This window comes from Trichomycterus rosablanca, chromosome 25 (assembly GCF_030014385.1).
Source record: "Trichomycterus rosablanca isolate fTriRos1 chromosome 25, fTriRos1.hap1, whole genome shotgun sequence".
In the NCBI taxonomy this organism is placed as follows: domain Eukaryota; kingdom Metazoa; phylum Chordata; class Actinopteri; order Siluriformes; family Trichomycteridae; genus Trichomycterus; species Trichomycterus rosablanca.
Window position 1 is genome coordinate 17,939,705 of NC_086012.1, and position 21,168 is coordinate 17,960,872.

General features: G+C 46.9%; 1 protein-coding gene across 5 annotated transcripts in view; it reads right to left on the bottom strand.

Moving 5' to 3' along the window:
* The window catches only part of st3gal3b (ST3 beta-galactoside alpha-2,3-sialyltransferase 3b), a 54,254-nt gene that overhangs the window by 20,671 nt on the left and 12,415 nt on the right, over window positions 1–21,168 (bottom strand). For 2 of the 5 annotated variants that reach the window (XM_062987549.1, XM_062987550.1), the window contains exons 3-10: window positions 20,250–20,330; window positions 20,018–20,062; window positions 19,839–19,875; window positions 17,544–17,636; window positions 10,372–10,466; window positions 6,589–6,652; window positions 2,463–2,558; window positions 1,894–2,080 (exon numbers count right to left, since the gene is read on the bottom strand). In XM_062987549.1, coding sequence (XP_062843619.1) covers window positions 1,894–2,080; window positions 2,463–2,558; window positions 6,589–6,652; window positions 10,372–10,466; window positions 17,544–17,636; window positions 19,839–19,875; window positions 20,018–20,062; window positions 20,250–20,330 — 698 coding nt within the window. The remainder of the gene's footprint in view (window positions 1–1,893; window positions 2,081–2,462; window positions 2,559–6,588; window positions 6,653–10,371; window positions 10,467–17,543; window positions 17,637–19,838; window positions 19,876–20,017; window positions 20,063–20,249; window positions 20,331–21,168) is intronic. The other 3 variants (XM_062987551.1, XM_062987552.1, XM_062987553.1) reach the window with 3 other exon arrangements.

A 21,168-nucleotide genomic window follows, 5' to 3' on the forward strand; every position in this document is an offset into this window, starting at 1 on the left:
GCCTATCTTTCAAAGACAGCAGTTGGATGTGACGCTGAGCACGTGCACTCAGCTTCTTTGGACGACCAACGCGAGGTCTGTTCTGAGTGGACCCTGCTCTTTTAAAACGCTGGATGATCTTGGCCACTGTGCTGCAGCTCAGTTTCAGGGTGTTGGCAATCTTCTTGTAGCCTTGGCCATCTTCATGTAGCGCAACAATTCGTCTTTTAAGGTCCTCAGAGAGTTCTTTGCCATGAGGTGCCATGTTGGAACTTTCAGTGACCAGTATGAGAGAGTGTGAGAGCTGTACTACTAAATTGAACACACCTGCTCCCTATGCACACCTGAGACCTAGTAACACTAACGAGTCACATGACATTTTGGAGGGAAAATGACAAGCAGTGCTCAATTTGGACATTTAGGGGTGTAGTCTCTTAGGGGTGTACTCACTTTTGTTGCCGGTGGTTTAGACATTAATGGCTGTATATTGAGTTATTTTGAGGGAAGAATAAATTTACACTGTTATATAAGCTGCACACAGACTACTTTTCATTGTGTCAAAGTGTCATTTTGTCAGTGTTGTCCCATGAAAAGATATACTTAAATATCTGCAGAAATGTGAGGGGTGTACTCACTTTTGTGATACACTGTATATATATATGTTGTTACACTTGTAAGCAATTACTCCTGCTGAAACAGATGAATTCAATAATTAGAACTGTGTGAGCGTCCGAATACTTTTGATCCACACAGTGTACCAAACAAGATAAAAGAAGACAGACTGGCACCCGGATGCCACCTCGACCCGCCGCAGCTTCATTAACATGACAGCCAATTAGCAAAGGAAATCAGAGTGCCCTTGGGTCGCCCTCTCCGGCGATGCCCAGAGGGAAACGAAGCGCTCGCGTCGGCGCTCCCGCTGATAAGGAGGCGCGGCGGCGGCGGAGGAGCTGTTAAAATTAGCGTTCCTCTCGGCGCGGAGATAAGAGGACGCTCGTTCGGCCCTCGCGATAAAGAGGCTAATTTAGCGCCCGTCAGTCAAACCTGAATGCGCCCTCGCTCCCCGCCGAGAGAGAGGGTCAAAACCAACTCCAAATCTGACCCTGGAGGCTTCAGGGGCGGAGTTAAGTGAGCGCTCTGAATTCAGAGCACGGCGCCAACTGATCCACGTGAGAAACGTACCCAGAGTATCGAAGCCATCCGTTGTAGCCACACCCATTGCTGACAGGTATGTATGAAATACCGTTAAGTCTGAGGAGGGACATGAACCAGTGTGTTAAGATTTGGGAAACTGGGAAGGAGCTTTGGGCCTTCCCTAAACTGTTGCTACAAAGATGAAAGCATATTTTCTTTATATAACTGATTTATTACACCTTTACTACAAGGGGCGTCCCAATACTTTTGGCTATATTGTGTTTTTTTACTATTATATTTCTAGATTTTCTCACAGTTTAGTCGTAGCCAGTTCCTCTACCACCGCTGGAGACCCTGATGGTCTCCTGACACGCCCTCCCTCCGATGTGCCCCCTTCTTATTTGTCCGTACTTCGGAGGATTGGCGCGTGAGGTCGGTCTCGCGCATGGAGAGTCACGCGCTGATCACTTCTGTACAGGCGCCTGGGTCTACTAACCAGGGTCCTTACGCAGCGTCCAAGACCCCGCCCACTTTTATTTTTTTTAGTCCCGTCTTTTCCCACCCGGCAGACTAGCGCCCGATTTTGTCCGCTGCACCGTCTGCAGCCGAGATTCGAACTCAGGTTCTTTTTGTGATGTTTGTGAATATGTGGTAAAGGGACTGGACTAGTAATCGAAAGGTCGCTGGTTCAAGCCCCACCACTGCCAGGTTGCCACTGTTGGGCCCTTTAGCAAGGCCCTTAACCCTCAGCATACTGTCACAGTGCTGTTAGTGGCTTACCAGCTTCTCTCCGTAGATCATCTGTCTCAGCCATTTGAAGTCCTGCGGTTTGAAGGCCGAGAAGACGAACAGCGAGTTCTTCTCGTATTGTTCGGTCTTGTTGAACGCTCCCTCGGGGTACGTGATCCTCATGGTGGTTTTAGTACCCACGTCCCGGGTGTACCCCTTCACCGGAGCCTTGTTCAACCTGTGAACACAATCGTAATGAGCGGACAGTCCACGACCGCACAGACGTCTGACCGTCAGCTCTTCGTCTGGTTTATTAAATGCATTAAAATGCTGTGACGGGTGGCAGGGCGGCCAAGACTCTGGTCTGGTGGGGCATCAAACCCCAGTCAAAGTCTGTGCCAGTCAAAGTGCCCGTGCTAACTCCTGTCCACCTACAGTGTTCACACAGGCATCCGAACTACACATGGGAGCGACAGAAGAAAGGTGGACAGGTCAGACCGATCCATGGACCGGGCACCAGATACCACCGTGGTCCTTCAGAGGTCCGTGCAGGTCAGAGCTCTTGTATATGTTTGTATAGAAGAGGAATCTTTACATCCCACACACACACACACACTCACCTCACCACAATGTCGTACGCATCAATCCGGAGGCCCAGAGACTTGTTGGCGAGGATTCCCCCGTTCCCTACGATCACACACTTCGTACAGCTCAAACTACAGAGAAACGCAGAATACACACACGTTATACATACACACACACGTTATACACACGTTATACACACACACACACGTTATACACACACATACATGTTAAACACACATACACACGTTATATACACGTTATACACACACACATCATACACACGTTACACACACACACACGTCATACACACGTTATATACACACGTTATACACACACATACATGTTATACATACACACACACGTTATACACACGTTATACACACACACACACACGTTATACACACGTTATACACACACATACAGTGTATCACAAAAGTGAGTACACCCCTCACATTTCTGCAGATATTTAAGTATATCTTTTCATGGGACAACACTGACAAAATGACACTTTGACACAATGAAAAGTAGTCTGTGTGCAGCTTATATAACAGTGTAAATTTATTCTTCCCTCAAAATAACTCAATATACAGCCATTAATGTCTAAACCACCGGCAACAAAAGTGAGTACACCCCTAAGAGACTACACCCCTAAATGTCCAAATTGAGCACTGCTTGTCATTTTCCCTCCAAAATGTCATGTGATTTGTTAGTGTTACTAGGTCTCAGGTGTGCATAGGGAGCAGGTGTGTTCAATTTAGTAGTACAGCTCTCACACTCTCTCATACTGGTCACTGAAAGTTCCAACATGGCACCTCATGGCAAAGAACTCTCTGAGGATCTTAAAAGACGAATTGTTGCACTACATGAAGATGGCCAAGGCTACAAGAAGATTGCCAACACCCTGAAACTGAGCTGCAGCACAGTGGCCAAGATCATCCAGCGTTTTAAAAGAGCAGGGTCCACTCAGAACAGACCTCGCTTTGGTCGTCCAAAGAAGCTGAGTGCACGTGCTCAGCGTCACATCCAACTGCTGTCTTTGAAAGATAGGCGCAGGAGTGCTGTCAGCATTGCTGCAGAGATTGAAAAGGTGGGGGGTCAGCCTGTCAGTGCTCAGACCATACGCCGCACACTACATCAAATTGGTCTGCATGGCTGTCACCCCAGAAGGAAGCCTCTTCTGAAGTCTCTACACAAGAAAGCCCGCAAACAGTTTGCTGAAGACATGTCAACAAAGGACATGGATTACTGGAACTATGTCCTATGGTCTGATGAGACCAAGATTAATTTGTTTGGTTCAGATGGTCTCAAGCATGTGTGGCGGCAATCAGGTGAGGAGTACAAAGATAAGTGTGTCATGCCTACAGTCAAGCATGGTGGTGGGAATGCCATGGTCTGGGGCTGCATGAGTGCAGCAGGTGTTGGGGAGTTACATTTCATTGAGGGACACATGAACTCCAATATGTACTGTGAAATACTGAAGCAGAGCATGATCCCCTCCCTCCGGAAACTGGGTCGCAGGGCAGTGTTCCAGCATGATAATGACCCCAAACACACCTCTAAGACGACCACTGCTTTATTGAAGAGGCTGAGGGTAAAGGTGATGGACTGGCCAAGCATGTCTCCAGACCTAAACCCAATAGAACATCTTTGGGGCATCCTCAAGCGGAAGGTGGAGGAGCGCAAAGTCTCGAATATCCGCCAGCTCCGTGATGTCGTCATGGAGGAGTGGAAAAGCATTCCAGTGGCAACCTGTGAAGCTCTGGTACACTCCATGCCCAGGAGAGTTAAGGCAGTTCTGGGAAATAATGGTGGCCACACAAAATATTGACACTTCAGGAACTTTCACTAAGGGGTGTACTCACTTTTGTTGCCGGTGGTTTAGACATTAATGGCTGTATATTGAGTTATTTTGAGGGAAGAATAAATTTACACTGTTATATAAGCTGCACACAGACTACTTTTCATTGTGTCAAAGTGTCATTTTGTCAGTGTTGTCCCATGAAAAGATATACTTAAATATCTGCAGAAATGTGAGGGGTGTACTCACTTTTGTGATACACTGTACATGTTAAACACACATACACACGTTATATACACGTTATACACACACACATCATACACACGTTATATACACATGTTATACACACACACGTTATACACACGTTATATACACACGTTATACACACACATACATGTTAAACACACACACATTATACACACGTTATACACACACGTTATACACACACACACGTTATACACACGTTATACACACACATACATGTTAAACACACATACACACGTCATATACACGTTATACACACACACATCATACACACGTTATACACACACATACATGTTAAACACACATACACACGTTATATACACGTTATACACACACACGTTATACACACGTTATACACACACATACATGTTAAACACACATACACACGTTGTACACACGTTATACACACACACACACGTTATACACACGTTATACACACACATACATGTTAAACACACATACACACGTTATATACACGTTATACACACACACATCATACACACGTTATATACACATGTTATACACACACACGTTATACACACGTTATATACACACGTTATACACACACATACATGTTAAACACACACACATTATACACACGTTATACACACACGTTATACACACACACACGTTATACACACGTTATACACACACATACATGTTAAACACACATACACACGTCATATACACGTTATACACACACACATCATACACACGTTATATACACACGTTATACACACACATACATGTTAAACACACATACACACGTTATATACACGTTATACACACACACATCATACACACGTTATATACACACGTTATACACATGTTATATACACACGTTATACACACACATACATGTTAAACACACATACACACATTATATACACGTTATACACACACACATCATACACACGTTATATACACACGTTATACACATGTTATATACACACGTTATACACACACATACATGTTAAACACACATACACACGTTATATACACGTTATACACACACACATCATACACACGTTATATACACACGTTATACACACACATACATGTTAAACACACATACACACGTTATATACACGTTATACACACACACATCATACACACGTTATATACACACGTTATACACATGTTATATACACACGTTATACACACACATACATGTTAAACACACATACACACGTTATATACACGTTATACACACACACATCATACACACGTTATATACACACGTTATACACATGTTATATACACACGTTATACACACACATACATGTTAAACACACATACACACATTATATACACACACACACACACATGTTAAACACACACACACACACGTTATATACACACACACACATTATACACACGTCACACACATTATACATGTTATACACACATACACACGTTATACACACACACATTATATACACACACACACATTGTACACACACATATTAAATACACACACACACGTTATACACACACATTATACACACACACATTATTTACACACATATTGTACACACATTATACACACACATTATATACACACATATTGTACACACACATTATATACACACACACATTATATACGCACATATTATACACACACACATTATACACATTATACTGTACACACACACGCTATACACACATTATATTATGTACAGATACAACACGTACGCTGTACCGCCATGGCATTGGCTTTTTATTTGCTTGGCATCTGTGAAACCATGGCAACCAAACGCCAGCCGGCGATAATGACGCTGCCAGTGTGAAAACAGGGTAAGAGGTGAACATGTGCACTTGGTTTCCCACCAATCTAGTCGTATCCAATTCCCCAATTGTATTTCACCTTTACTGCTGCAGACCTCCAGTCCTGACCAAGGAGGGTCATGACTAACACACGCCCCATCTAACACGTGTGCAGTACAGACCACTTCTTTTCACCTGCACCAGTTATCGCAGCAGTTATGAGGAACCCCATACAGCCCTCCCTCCCTCAAACCAGCCAATAATCGTCTGTGTAGGTGCCCGGCAGGACCTCATCTTTTCACTTACTGTTGTTCCACACTTGACATTCTTACCTCTGGAGTTCAGGACTGAGGTCGTACTTTTTCGTGGCGGTCAGTATGGCGTCTACAATTTTCTCTGTGAAAGGAAACAGAAGGACAGTCGTGTGAACGAGGTGACGGGAACAGCGCCGGCTGCGTCTCTCTCTAATATCAAACATGCACGAGTGTGACGGGAAGAGGCCGGTCGGGAGGACGAGACCCCGCGCGTCCCTGAGAGCTTCGTTACCGAGAGGACAGACGCGATGGAAAAAAAACCCTTGGCTTGTGGACGAGGAACGCAGTTTTTAAACAGAACGCATTCCTGTGATGAGGCGGAGAATTTAAATCTCATCCAGCGTCTAAATTTAACTCACTGTTTGTACATAGTGAGCGTTCCTGCCATTCCCTCGCCGTTCCATTCACATTTATTCACTCAGATGCAATACAGGGACAAAAGTATGTGGACACTCCAGCTAGTGATTACATATCTATTGCTAACAAGTGTGTTAAACAGTTTGGGGAAGTCCTCATTCTCCAAAGGAGTTCCAGTTGACCACACAACCCAACTCGACACTTTTGATATGAATTAATGGGCACAAATTCCCACAGACACACTCTTGCAGAATCAATATAATGCAGAATTTAATCGCCACCAATTCATCTGCTTTAATTCTCACACGTGCTCTCATACCACTGTGTGCTGGACAAGGAGAACAGAGACTATCACGCCAGGCCACATCTCTTCACCTGCCAGTGGCAGAACCTCACTAAGAGCAAATCCTCAACCACATTTGGGATGAATTGGAATGTCATTTGTGAGCCAGGCGTTCTTTACAAATTACTCTTCACACTCTGAAATCTTGTGTGTGATGTCTTGAGGTCCCTGGTCTTGGAACGTGATGTCTGATAAGCTTTATGGTCAGGTGTCCACATACTGTTGGTGCTTGGGTAGCGCAGCGGTCTATCACGGGTTCGAATCTCCTCACCGAGAGCCAATACGGGTCCTGAGGAGCTGGGTTTAATCCCTAATTCTGGTCACTGTCTATGAGGGGCTGGCATGTCGCTCCCGTGTCACTGTGCTCTTGTTTTTACCTCCCAGAAGCACCCGGAAGGTGGATTGGCTGTCTGATATCAGCACAGTACTTGGTTTTAATATCGCTGGCGTCCAAACTTCAAATGCCAAACCTCTTTTGGCTGCCTTTATTTATTTTTGGACGGACGGGTATTAATAGCAGCACCGGCCTGATGATTACAGCTCCGAAACGAGCGCCGATGCTCAGTGTTTTGGGGCAGAATAAACAGGGTCGAGACCACACCGAGTTCAGGGGGCATCGACCGCCACAGGTCCCTCAAAAACGCCTTGAGAGGGGAGGCTGACGCTCCCTGACACTTTCGCTGGCTTTCGGGAGGCGCAGCGAGAACAGCGGATGTTTTATCAGCGCTCTGAAGTGCTCGAGGTCCCTCTAACGCTTGAACTTTAGCGTGAGTCAACAGAACGTGTGTGTGTGTGTGTGTGTGTGTGTGTGTGTGCGTGCCGCACGCCCCCGCCGGGCACGCCGAGCTGCACGACGTGACTCATCCCAAATGACTGGAAACTTACGAGTTGCACAAGAGGCAAAAATTCCCGACCTACAAGGAGCTGATAGATAGAAAGATAAGTGTCAAAAATATGTGGACACCCCGATAATTATCCAGCGATATGCCTGTAACTTTGTGCCAGCGGTTTGAAGGTGGCACTTCCCTGTGCCAGCATATCTGTGAACAAAGCCAGGACCATTTTCTGGACTCAGTGCTTCGAAAAGCTCAGATGTAGCCGATCGTGTCTGTGTAGGCGCCCGTCCGGCCGACAGCACCGGTACCCGAGTGCCCACATGCAAAGATGTTTTGCACGAAGCCTTTTCCTCATCCACATTTGGGATGAATTGGAATGTCATTTGTGAGCCAGGCGTTCTTCACAAATTGCTCCTGACTGAAAGGACACAAATTGCCACAGACACACTCCAAAATCTCGTGTGATGTATTAAGGTCTCTGGTTTTGGAACGTGACGTTTATTAAGCTCATGGTCAGGTGTCCACATACTTTTGGCGCTCCAGTGGCACGGGTTCGAATCTCAGAGGTGCTATCGGCCGGCCAGGCATCTACACAGACATGATCGGCAATGTCTGAGGGCAGGATGAAACCCTGTGATGAGTTGGCGCCCTGTGCAGGATGTTTTCCAGTGGAACCGGAGCCGCCGTGACCCTGACCAGCATGGATATTTCTAGCCAATAGCGTCACACCGTTTCAGAAGAAGTACCAGGATGTACTGATTTTAAACGCGTATGACCTCACGTACCTGACGTTATGTATCCTCCGCGTAATCAGCGGGTCAGATCAACACATCTATTCACCGGCGCACGTATCAGGTCTCGGAGCTGAAAGCGAAACGCCGCCGCGCTCCCGCCGTGCGTGAAGCAGAAAGGCTGGTGTAAACACGGGAGCTCTCCGTGAGAGTCCTCGGCGGGCCGGGGGGGCGTGGCACGCCCGGGCGGAACACAAAGCTCACATTCAGCCCGGCTCGGCGCTCCGATCTGAGCTATCTGTCCCGGCGGGATCGGATCTAATCACACACACACACGGTTACCTCAAAGCATGTGGGTATAACAGGTGACTGTTGTGGCACCGTTCTTCAGACGGGTACGTCATAATGAGCTGTCCTCTGTTTTGGTTTATATATATATATTTATTTATTTTGGTTTCCTTTGAACACAGCCACTCTATTTACAGGAGTTTCCCGCTCTGGTACATTTAACATGTTTAGTGGTAACCTTAAAACTGGACGTCAGATGTCGAGTTTCGAGGTATTTTTTCCCATAAGGATGTTTGGGAAACCTGTTAATGCGTTCCATGGTCCCGTGGAGCTGCAGATATTGAAGTGTTATATAAAATAAAGGGGTTATGATTCGAGTTTAGGGGACGTCGGGTTAAAGGTGGCACAGCCTTGTGTTTTTCTCAGATCCAGGTTTGAATCTTCGGCTATCGGCCAGCCGGTATGGACTGGCACCCTGTCTGGGGTATTCCTGCCTCGTGTTCAGCGTTTCCTAATGACCCCCTGCGACCCTGACCAGGATAGAGTGGATAATGGAAAAAAATATACATCATAAGGAGTCGGGTTATAACGACGGTTGGTTATAATTTTTATAAATAGTCACCGATATTCCAGCAGCTTCTAATTCACACTCACGAGCTCTGGGATGAATCGGAACATCAACTGAGACGTCTTAACCAAAATCAGAGCCCAGCCATACAAACGCTACCATGTTTAGTCTGAATGGGCACAAATTCCCACACACAGACACACTTTAAAGTCATGTGAGAAGCTTCCCATAGGGATCTCGGCGATGCTTTCGGCCAGCCGGGCGTCTAGACAGAAATGATGTCTACGTCTACGAGTGAACAGAGTGTGCGGAGCAAGAGACGAGCTACATTCAGTGATTGTATACCCATAAAGACCATCTATATGGTAGGTGTAGGATCAATAAAAGTATCCAACATATAGGTGTTCCTAATAAAGTGCTCGGTACTTGCCAGTCGGACCCAGACTCGCTGCGCCACCCGAGCTGAGCTAATTGAGCCAAGTCTGACGAGGTTATAATGCGTATAATTAGCGTCCCTTTATCGCTACGACAGTCCCGATGATAAACTAGCGAGATTTTGGAAGCTTCATGAATCCCCTCAATGCCAACCCGTTACCCAGCGGTCACCCCTTCCCCCCCCCCCCCCCGCCCCGCCGGGTCCAAACGTTAGAACGACACCAAGTTGAAAGATTTCCATACCTTGACTCCTGACTCCGAACGGAGGTAAGTAGTTGCGGATTTCTTTATACTGCCTGAAGTTTCGGTCGAGGAACATGGGCATGGGTTTGGTGAACCTGCAGCCAGGGTGAGAGAGAGGAACGTCAGCATGAGGACGTGGGAATCTGTAACACCACTGCTGACATTACAGCCTTAGAACGAAAGCAGAAGCAGACAGAGGTAACACGCCTATAAATATAACTTTAACTTGTGCCAGCAGTTTGAAGGTGGCAGCATGTCTGTGCCCTCTGTCCATTTTTCGTTTCATTTCTTTCTCAGGGCGGCAAACCATCTCAGTGCTTTGAAGAGCTCATACGTAGCCGATCAGTCTGTGTAGACGCCTGTCCGGAAGACAGCACTATTACCATTGATGTTACCTTGAATGTCCTTTGTGAGCCAGGCCTTTCAGTCCGACATTTGTAAACCTCATAAACTGCACATCTGACTGAAAGGAAACAAATTCCCACAGACACACTTTAAAATCTTGTGTGTGATGTATTACGGCCCATGGTGTTGGAACGTGATGTCCGATAAGCTCATGGTCGGGTGTCCACATACTTTTGGCCACACAGTATATACGTACAATCGACTGTACATAACACGACTGCCTACGTTACAGCCTCAAAATGAAGCCAGGAGCTGCTTTAGCGGACGCTTATATCCAAAGCGACTTGCAGTAATGTGACAGTATACTATGTGAGGGTTAAGGGCCTTGCTCAAGGGCCCAGCAGTGGCACCCTGGCAGTAATGTGGCTTGAACCAGCGACCTTTCGATTACCAGTCCAGTACTTTAACCGCGACGCAACAACTGTCCGATCGATTCATTCTGGTTTATTTTCAGCTCTGGACGCTGGTGAGCAGTGAAAGCAGCGCCGAACGCTGGACTGCTGTGCGCTAGCCGGGCGTTAGCATCGTTGGCGGTGATCAGGACTAGCGGCGCGACAGGAAGCTCTTGGTTTGGAGCCTGCTCGGTCAGTGACAGATTTATTATTGAGCGGTTAAATCTTCCGCACGGTCTGAGGCGTGACCCGCTGCTCAGAGTTTAAAGTGGTAAAGTTAAAGCGGTGTTAATCAATCACACACACACACACACACACACACACCGCTCTCCTCTGACCCCGCATCTCCTCTTAGATACGCCCTGCTCCCACTACCCACCTGATCCGCTCCTCAGTAGAGAGGATTCTAATCAGACCTGAGCTCATAATCTGATTATTTAGGTAAAACCAACACGGCACTCGTAGTAAGTGGTCACCGATATTCCAGCAGCTTCTAATTCACACTCACGAGCTCTGGACTGAATCGGAACATCGACTGAGACTTCTTAACCAAGGTCAGCGCCCGTCAGCGCCCAGCCATAAGAATGCTGCCATGTGGCACAAATTCCCACACACAGACACACTGAAGTCTTGTGAGAAGCTCCTCAAAAGGATCTCGGCTGTTAATCAGACTGATGATCAGCTAAACGTAACCGTGTGACCCTTAAGCCGAGGGGAGCTACATTCAGTGATTGTATACCCATAAAGATCATCTATATGGTAGGTGTAGTTTATATATGGATCAACACAAGTATGCAACATATAGGTGTCCCTAATAAAGTGCTCGTTTTTTTTGCGTTGCGCCACCCGAAAATACAAAAAGAAATGCAAGAAACGAGCGGAGGGGCCGAGTAGCACAAATATCAGCAACTGTTTGATGAAATGTGATTAAAGTCAGACTATTTATGTTCTAATTATTTAAGGATGGGAAATAAAAAAGGGTCCACGGCGAGCCCTCAACCTGACAGAAACAGACACGGTGAGACCCTGCCAAAACAAAGTGTGATTAATTAGCGTGTGGCTTTCGGGGGCTTAGACAAACCCCTATTATAAATAACAGGGGTCCTGAAGCGGCGCACACACACACACACACACACACACACACACAGGGAGAGTGTGTGCTGGTCGTAAAGGCTCCTGAACAGGAGGCCTGGGCACATTGTGCTCATTTCCTCGTGCCCATCGCTCACTGGGGGCCGTATTTTTCTAACCGCCCGCTCAAGTTCAAGCCAGACGTTTGATTTAAGACTCCAATCCAAACAGTTTGGGGAGGCGGAGGAGGGGAGGTGTTGAGAATAAATGCGATTCCTGGATTCCGGGGGCAGGCCGAGGACTTGACTGAACGCCGGGCTGGGTCGGCTTCAGGAGGGGACGAAAATAAAGAGACCTGGATTGTTTTGGGACGGATGCGGAGTAGCTCCGGGGCAAACGAGGGCCGAGGGCTAATCTCGAACGCGCAGCAGGTCCGAGTACATCCTTACCAAAAGACGAACTGAAGGGACGGCTGAGCTCCCTACTCTTCCCTCAGACTCAGCGGGTTTCTACATTTCTCAATACATACAGCAGTCGAACTAGCCTCATTTATATGGGCACAGAGACGTCGCCAAGTGCAGTAAATCACTTTGAGTTTTGAGTAATGAGGAATTAGAAAGCTGTGCCTTCATCAATCTACACTTTATTCCCACTGCATTCGTCCATCGTGTGATGCTACCACCACCACGTTTCACAGTAAGGGGTATTAGCCAAGTAATCTGCGGTGCCTGTTTTTCGTCCTACGGACTCCTGTCTCAGATCTGATCTGATCTATCGGCCGACCGGGCGCCCACACAGACACGTGAATGGCTGTGTCCGAAGGTGGGAGGGACGGTCGAAGGGATTCCTTGTTGCTGCTGCAATTGCGGCCCCTGCTGGCTGGTTGGTGACAACTGAATAACTAAATACAGGATCGATAAGGGGTTCACGTTGTGTCCCATTTTGCAGAACTGAGGGTTAAGGGCCTTGCTCAGGGGCCCAACAGTGGGCGACACTGAGGATTGATCCAACAGCCCTCTGATTATTGCTTCTGTATCTAAACCGCTGAGCTACTGCTGAGCTACTGCTGACTGCTGGACTGATTGCACAATCCAGGAAGGGGTCAGATGGACTGGTATTCAGAAGGACACAGGTTCAAGCCCCACCATTTCACAGTAAGTCTGGTATTAACCAGGTGATCTCTGGTGATCTATCAACTGGCCGGGCACCCAGACAGACACACGAAAGGCTGCACCGAGAAGGTGTTCATACTAAATACAGGATCAATAATGAGGTTCAGCTTGTCTTCTATTTTGCAAAATTGAGGGTTAAGGGCCTTTATCAGGGGCCCAACAGTGGGCAACAGTAGGGATTGATCCAACAGCCTTCTGATCATTAGTCCAGCACCTAAACCACAGAGCTACCACTGACTATTGGACATGATGGCGAAGAATTGTGCAACCAAGGCGGGGGTCAGATGGACTGTTTGATGATGTAGGAGAGGGGTTAAGGTATCGAACTGGTAATCAGAAGGAAACAGGTTCAAGCCCCACCACTGCCAGGGTGCCACTGTTTGGCCCCTGAGCAAGTCCCCTGACCCTCAATAGCCTGAAAACAACCTGCTATTGTCCAGTAAAACGTCAGACGAGAATGAAAACCCGGTACGTCTCAGACGGCCCCCTAATGACGGCGGTAACAGTTCCACCCCTAAAGGTAAACACCGCGGGAGTAACGCGATCCCCCGCGCGTGTTAATTAGAGGTGGTCCGGGGGCACGGCTAATCACACGAAAGCCCTTAATTCAGTCGGCGCTGGGCGTTCGCAGCCTCTTCATCAGGCCGCGCCACGTGTGTCAACAGGGAGATCGCTTCCTCTCCATAATTATGATTTATTAATCTGCTTCCCTGACGGGGACGTCTGCGTCCGTACGGGCGAGGCGTTTTCGTTTGATCCCGGGGGGAGACAAAAGATAAATGAATCCTCAAATCTGAGCAGAATTAAAGCCTTTCATCAACGCCTGGATCGAATCAGTTCACCACAATCGCTGTATTAATTAATTATATATATATCGGCCCCTTGTTAGAGCTCATTAAAGTCTTTGAGATAAATCGGAACGTCGACTGCATGCCAGAGCCCGAGCCCATACATTTCGGACAAGTGTTGCACAGACGGTGCTTTTTTGGACAGGGTAGCAGCTCTGTATAAATATAAATATAAAAAATTTGGTTTAGAACTGAAATCCCAAACAAGCTCACAGTTCAGGTGTCCACATACTTTTGGCCATGTGAGTGTGTGTACATGCTTAACTAAAAAAATCCAGGTAAAATAGCGCTGTATTGTTCAATCTGCCGCAACACTCAAATTATGTGCTCATTTCATTTTCATTTCGTTTGACCACCTCCTTATCCCGGTCAGGGTCACAGTGGGTCCGGTTTCGACGGAATCACTGGAGGCAATGCGGTAACACACCCACGACAGGACTCCAGTCCATCACAGGGTCTCGAATTTCCCCTCTCGGAAAGTCGATCGTGTCTGTATGTGGACGCCCGACCGGCCGACAGCACAGCTGAAGATTCGAACCCTGGATCTAAGCGATAGTGATCTGGCATGGTCTATTGCGCTACCCTACTGCCTCTGAGATCCGGGTTTGAACCTGGATGGCCGAGGCCCTGCGATGGATCGGCGTCCTGTCCAGGATGGAACTGGACTCGCCACAGCCTCGACCAGGATAAAGCAATTGATGGAGATGCAAAGCGTTCGATGTGTTCTTTGTTTCATAACCGAAGAGCCGTGGATACGCCGGGTTGGAAATCATATCATGCGCGGTGGACGTCATCTGGGATCGATTCGCCTCGAGAGAAAAACGATCCTCTTATTTCCAGCCTTTAAACTGGTCACTCGCTGACCGCTGCGGTGGTTTGCGGCCGAAGTAAGGATCTATATCTGGAAAAAAGGAACGCTTGACATCACAACGGGTTTATTGAGCGCCCGCTCGGAGGATCTGATTAAGCAGAAGACGTGGAGTCACGGCGCCTCTGCGGTGTTGACCATGAGTTGTGAGAGAAATACTGTCGCCAGAGGTCACATGGTGGGTCAGGACTCTGTGGGTCATGAGTGTTTCGGGATTAGCTTGGGGGGGTTTAAGCCACCGTGTGACTGGCGGGCTTGTTAGGGTGTCACTGTTTCATCCTGCATGGTTATACAGCCAGAAGTTCAGACGTTTCAGCCACACTCTTTGCTAATACTTGTTTAAAAGTGACCGAGTTTGAGAACAGTTTAAGGAAGGCCCGTTCCTGCGTCAGTGCCCAAACCGAGGTTTAATGGGCTCGGTGTGAAGGAACTTCTCTGGCTTTGATAAATCCCGGCCCTTATCGCGACTGTACATCCTGGGAAAAACATTGGCGCATCGATTCCTGACCTCGCAGACACTTATTGTACTTCATGGGCACAAATTCCTACAGACACTGAATAAAGTAGTGTGAAACCTGCTGTTCTAAAACGTTCTAAAACGCATTTTAAGCATACCGGAATATTGGGGAGGGGGCATGTCTATGGGTGTGTTCGAAAAGCTAGTGTGCTCTCTACATAGACGCATTTTACGTCATCCTGTGCTGCGCTCCCGAGAAGGAGGCTGTTCGAAATCCTAGATGCCTTAAAATCCTCACTTCTGAGGCATCTTATTATTTCAATGTTATTTTGGCTCAAGAACGAGTGAGCATCGGACGCTGCCTTAGTGATCAAGACAATCCCAGCATTCATGGCTGACGGGGCGGAGAAACGAATGGAGTTATTTTCAAACGTAAATAAAATATTACTGATTTTTAACTTGTATAAACTTGTACAGAGTGTTTTTATTTGCAAGTTCGGGCTTGTCAGGAAATTTAACCGTTATCGGTACATGAAGGGAGATGTTATATTGACGTTAGCGTTCTGTGCTACCTCAGTTTATTGGTTTTAATGGCGAGATGCTAAATGCTAAACGCGAAATGCTAAACCCGATGGAATCGCTGTCTAAGTAGTGCGTTCGAATAACCTGCCTTATAAGTCACTGACTTATTAGAATCCTCTCTGCTAAGGCAGCTGCCTATGTAGACAGTAAGACAGCAAGGCAGCTCCCTAGGTTTTCGAACACACCCTATATGTGCACTCTTATATGTGTGTATTCCCGAGCCTCTTGGTAGTCCAGTGGATAGAGATTAGGTTGTTGGTTCGCATCCCGACTTTAGCGCCGCTGTACGGGGGCTGACCCTGCGCTCTGACCCCAGCATCCAAACTACAGCTTGTATAGTTACGGGAAAATCATTTTATCGTACCGTACATGAAAAATAAAGGTTCAATCTGTCCTGGACGATAGATAATAAATCCAGTCGAATCCAGTCGACGCCCAGTTTGCAGTATGGCTGTAAAGCATGTGCAGGTTTAACGCCGCCGCTCGAGCACAATAACAGTAAAATAAGTTTAATGTCATCTGCTCATGTGACTAATGGAAACGAAAATGACGCTGGTGGTGTTTATGATTTAAAAACACCGCCGTGACCGTGTAGCGTCTGGCTGTGCTGTGGAGTTTGGCAGATGACACGTGGTGGTTTACAGTAGCCACGTTCCTACAGTAAGCAGATCCGACTAACGAAAACACAGGAGCGCCGCCGCCGCCCGGGGTTGAGCCATCGAACGGTGCTTAGATCAAACTAGAACGTTCATGTTTACGTTTACAACATCTAACACATCAGATTCATCAGAACGAAACACAAGCTGGCAATCTGGTTCAACTGCGGTTTGCAAGGTGTAAAGTAAAGCCTCCACAAGGGGGCAATCGTGTAATAGGTGCATTTATTAATGTCTGTTAAAATATGTTTATTTACTTATTATCTTTTATAATAATTTAACCCTGATCCAGCAGATGCTTTAATACCAAGTGACCTACAATACTGAGGGAGTTACTAAGGAACAAGAGCCTCGCTCAGGGGCCCAATAGTGACAGTAAGGCAACTTGGTCGTAGTGGGGTTTAAACCATCTTACGACCAGCCCTGCTGACCCGGACTGAAACGTCGTTGCAATCTTTCGGGGGAGAACTCCCTACATATTCATCCATAGGTCATTAATGCTGGTCCATACTGATCAATAACAAAACTGACGTCTACACAAGTATTATTTATAGACTCTTTAACATTTTTTGGTCTTCAAAATCTGGTTTGATTTGTTCACGTCTCTGAATGGCTCCTAAATGCAGAGGGGTGCGATGTTCCCTCTCAGCGCCGTCACGCCTGTCTAACGTCCACCCTGACGGTTAGCCGGCGAGAGGGAAGCTCGAACAGCGGCTCTTACTTTGGAAAGATAGCAGCGATCTTGGTGGCGGCGTGGCCGCGCATGCAGGCTCCACCGCCGAGTTTGTTATCCTGCTGCGCCGACGTCGTTGAGCTGGAAACAAACGAAACATAACGTATTTATTAAGCTGTGTATTATGTTAATAAGCCTGGCTTTAACTAAACATCAAAGTAAAGTAAACAACATACTGAGACACATGAGGTTGAATTCATCGTAAACACGAATAGATTTGAAGCACATACAGATCATCGGATTAGAACAATAATGTAACGGGGCGACTGTGTGTGTCTGCGCTTCTCCAGGAAGTCCAGTAAGTCGGCTGGGCGCCCCCTAGCAGGTACGACTGGCAATGCAGACAGTGCAGCAGACACAACCGGCCATTAGTCTGCTGGATGGAAAGAGACGGGACTAAAAAATAAAAGTGGGTGGGGTCTTTGACGCCGTGTACAAGCCACCGAAGTACGGGCGAATAAGAAGGGCTTGCATCAAAGGGAGGGCGTGTCAGGAGAATATACCCTCCTCGTACGCCATCGGGGTCTCCAGCAGTGGAAGAGGAACTGGCTACGACTAACTGGGAGAAAATGCAGAAATAAAATAGTAACGAATCCTGTCGTCCTGGTGGGCCGGTACCACACGAGCGTCTCTATTTTATTAGCAGTGAACCATCAGACTCCAGCTCTGCTTCAAATCTCCCAAATTCAGCGAGCTCGTTAATAACCTGTAATACACACGGTGAGCAGTTCAAATAAACAGACTGCAAGGAGACATGCAGGCAGGCGGTGAACCTCAACAGTGTGTGTGTGTGTGTGTGTGTGGTCAGGAGCAATAAGATGGACGTGAGTGAGAATGGACAGGCGCTAGCTGGACCTCCCTGGGAAAAAAAAATCCTCATATCGACCTCATGTATGAACACAGCCAAAAGAAATAACGTTCTCAAGGAGCAACAACGGCTCAGCCGGAAAACAGGGGAAATCATCTGTCCTTTGCTTTCAGATGCACTGACCACAAGAACGGTTCATCCGGAGCTTCATACTGCGATTTTCCGCAGTCCATTGGATGAACATTTTGGAACATGACTGCGAGAGTTAGCTTCCATTCAGACTGGCAGTTGGTGTTCCAGTTCATTCCAGAGCAGAGGAAGAGGAACTGGCTATGACTAACTGGGAGAATAAGCAAAAATAAAAGTCTAACGAATCCTGTCGTCCTGGTTGGCCGGTACCACTCGGGCGTCTCTTTTTTATTAGCAGTGAACCCATCAGACTCCAGCTCTGGAACACTGGAGGAATGTCAGCAAAAGTGGCATAAAGCACAACAACACTAGACTCTGAAGCAGCAAAAATACGGAGTCCCGGCCCGACCCCCCACCCTGAAAGAGAAATGGTTCTGATGAAGTGAAGATCAGGAGTTTTCTCGACTCGTCAGACATCACACGGTCGGAGAAGTGATGAAAATCGTGACCCTGGGTGTCCGTGAGGTTTTGCTTATTGTACAAGCGTGCGGCGCGGACGGACACGGCGTCTGATAAATCTGATAAGCAGCGGCGACGACCTTAGAACCTCAAACATCTCAGAGAGGAAATGTAAACACCGGCGCCACGCACGGACCTGCTGGCCGTTTTCACCCAGTTGGCCGCTGAGCGTTTCAAAGCTCCTCCGATGAGATGAACTGTTTGATACGAGGTTTACAAGTTTAAAAGTGAAACAGGGAGGAGAATCCAGATAAACACAGATACATGTGGAGCTGTAACCCTGGATCTGACGCTTATTCCACACTGATGCAGATTCAGCTCAGATTCACATGCTGATCAGGTTTTAATGCACATTATTATTTTATTCAGTGTTGGATAGAAATGTGTTTATATAGCTCATGAATTAATATTTGTTGACACTGTGTGCATCCAAATGTCGGGGCATAAACACAGACTAGATAACAGCCTCCGCTCTTTTAGGAATTTGGAACACAACTGCAGGAATTAGCTTCCATTCAGACTGGCAGTTGGTGTTCCACTTCGTTCCAGAGCTGTTGAGTGGGGCGGGGGCGGGGATCTGTGCAGGACACTGGAGTTTCTTGCTTTGTGCACAGGGTACAGTCATTCTGGAAGAGGAAAGGCCCTTCCCTAAAGTGTTGATGCAAAGTTGGAAGCATATATTTTCCTTCATATCATCATGTTTTATTGAGGCATGAATTTGATCATTAGAAGGGGCGTCCCAATACTTTAGTGTGATTGATGGCTAGGCGGTTTGCAGTGTGTGCCCACGGTTTTTAAATAATAGCAAAGTAAAAAACGTGACTTACAATTTTCTATCCAGCGTGGATTGCTGTTCCAGTTCCTCTGCACAGAAGAAAAAATACTGTTACTTTACCCCTGCCCACCACTACTACCATTTCCCCCCTGGTGTGCCCTGTGTGTGTGTGTGTGTGTGTGTGTGTGGTTACACTCCTAATCTGTTAATTAGTTCATTGTTCATTAGTACCTGAGTCCCCCGGCCGTCCCTTAGATGCAGCGTCCAGATCCAACTCTGTAAAACAAGAGCACCAAATCAGACTCGGCTTTCAGCTCAGACCCTGCGGCATTACAGCAGTGGTGTGAGCATTAGTGTTAGCACTCGCTCGGTGTGGTTCTGATCCACTGATCATCACCATCATCATCATCACCGAGACAGTCATCAGAAGAATCAAGGGTTTAGAACAGAATGAAGCTTCTACCTGTGGTCACTTTAGCATTAGTTATGATGACGGCTTTAGGATTTGTGACTGTTAAAGTAACGCTTGGCTTCTTGTGTACATCTGTCAAACAAAAAAAGAACCAAAATCAGAAAATGTACATTTATTTTTATTATTTTATTTTTATTAAGCGCTACATTGAGGTCAGGGTCGCAGCGGGAGACACCGGGCGCAAAGCATGAGGGCAGGAAGGCAGCGAGACAGACGACTTTTGACTGAACAGGCACAAATTCCCACAGACTCTTAGAAGAGCTGCTGTTGATCAAGCTGTAAAGGTCACACAGACGTCCAGCAAGCTCATGGTCAAGTGACCGAGTACTTTTGTCCACATCGCATCAGTCTCTGTTTGTATCAAGGGTCCAAATCCACCTGACCCTGGATTGAAGGTTTCGGGATGGTAGTGATGAACAGATCGATTAATAAATTGATTACAGTGCAGATTAAACATCCCTGAAAACTCACCGACTGGGCTTTAGCTTGAAAACAACGACAGCGACAAAGCTAGCGAGCCAAAGCTTGTCCTGAACTACCTACCGGCCTCCTAAAACATCCAAATTCCCCTTAAATATACTTAAAATAATAAACAATAAAAGAAAGTACCGATCTGTCAGAGTACGTCAGCGTGAAAAACGAGATAAAAGCGCCGAGACGACCCGCTGTCGACACGCCGAGATCTTCTATTAAAAGACACGGCCTCGACGCTCATGCCAGCGCTCATCACCATGTTTTTAACCTCTCTGTTATTTATCGTTACAAAAGGGTCGAGCTTCCTTCCACTCGGCCTTTCAAAGCCTCTCGCAGCAATTCATCTTTACAATTCCACCAAAAGAGCTTTCATAACAGGAGTCGGGCTCAAAGAGAACCCTTCCCAGGTCTGAGCAATTTTTCCAAAATAACCCGG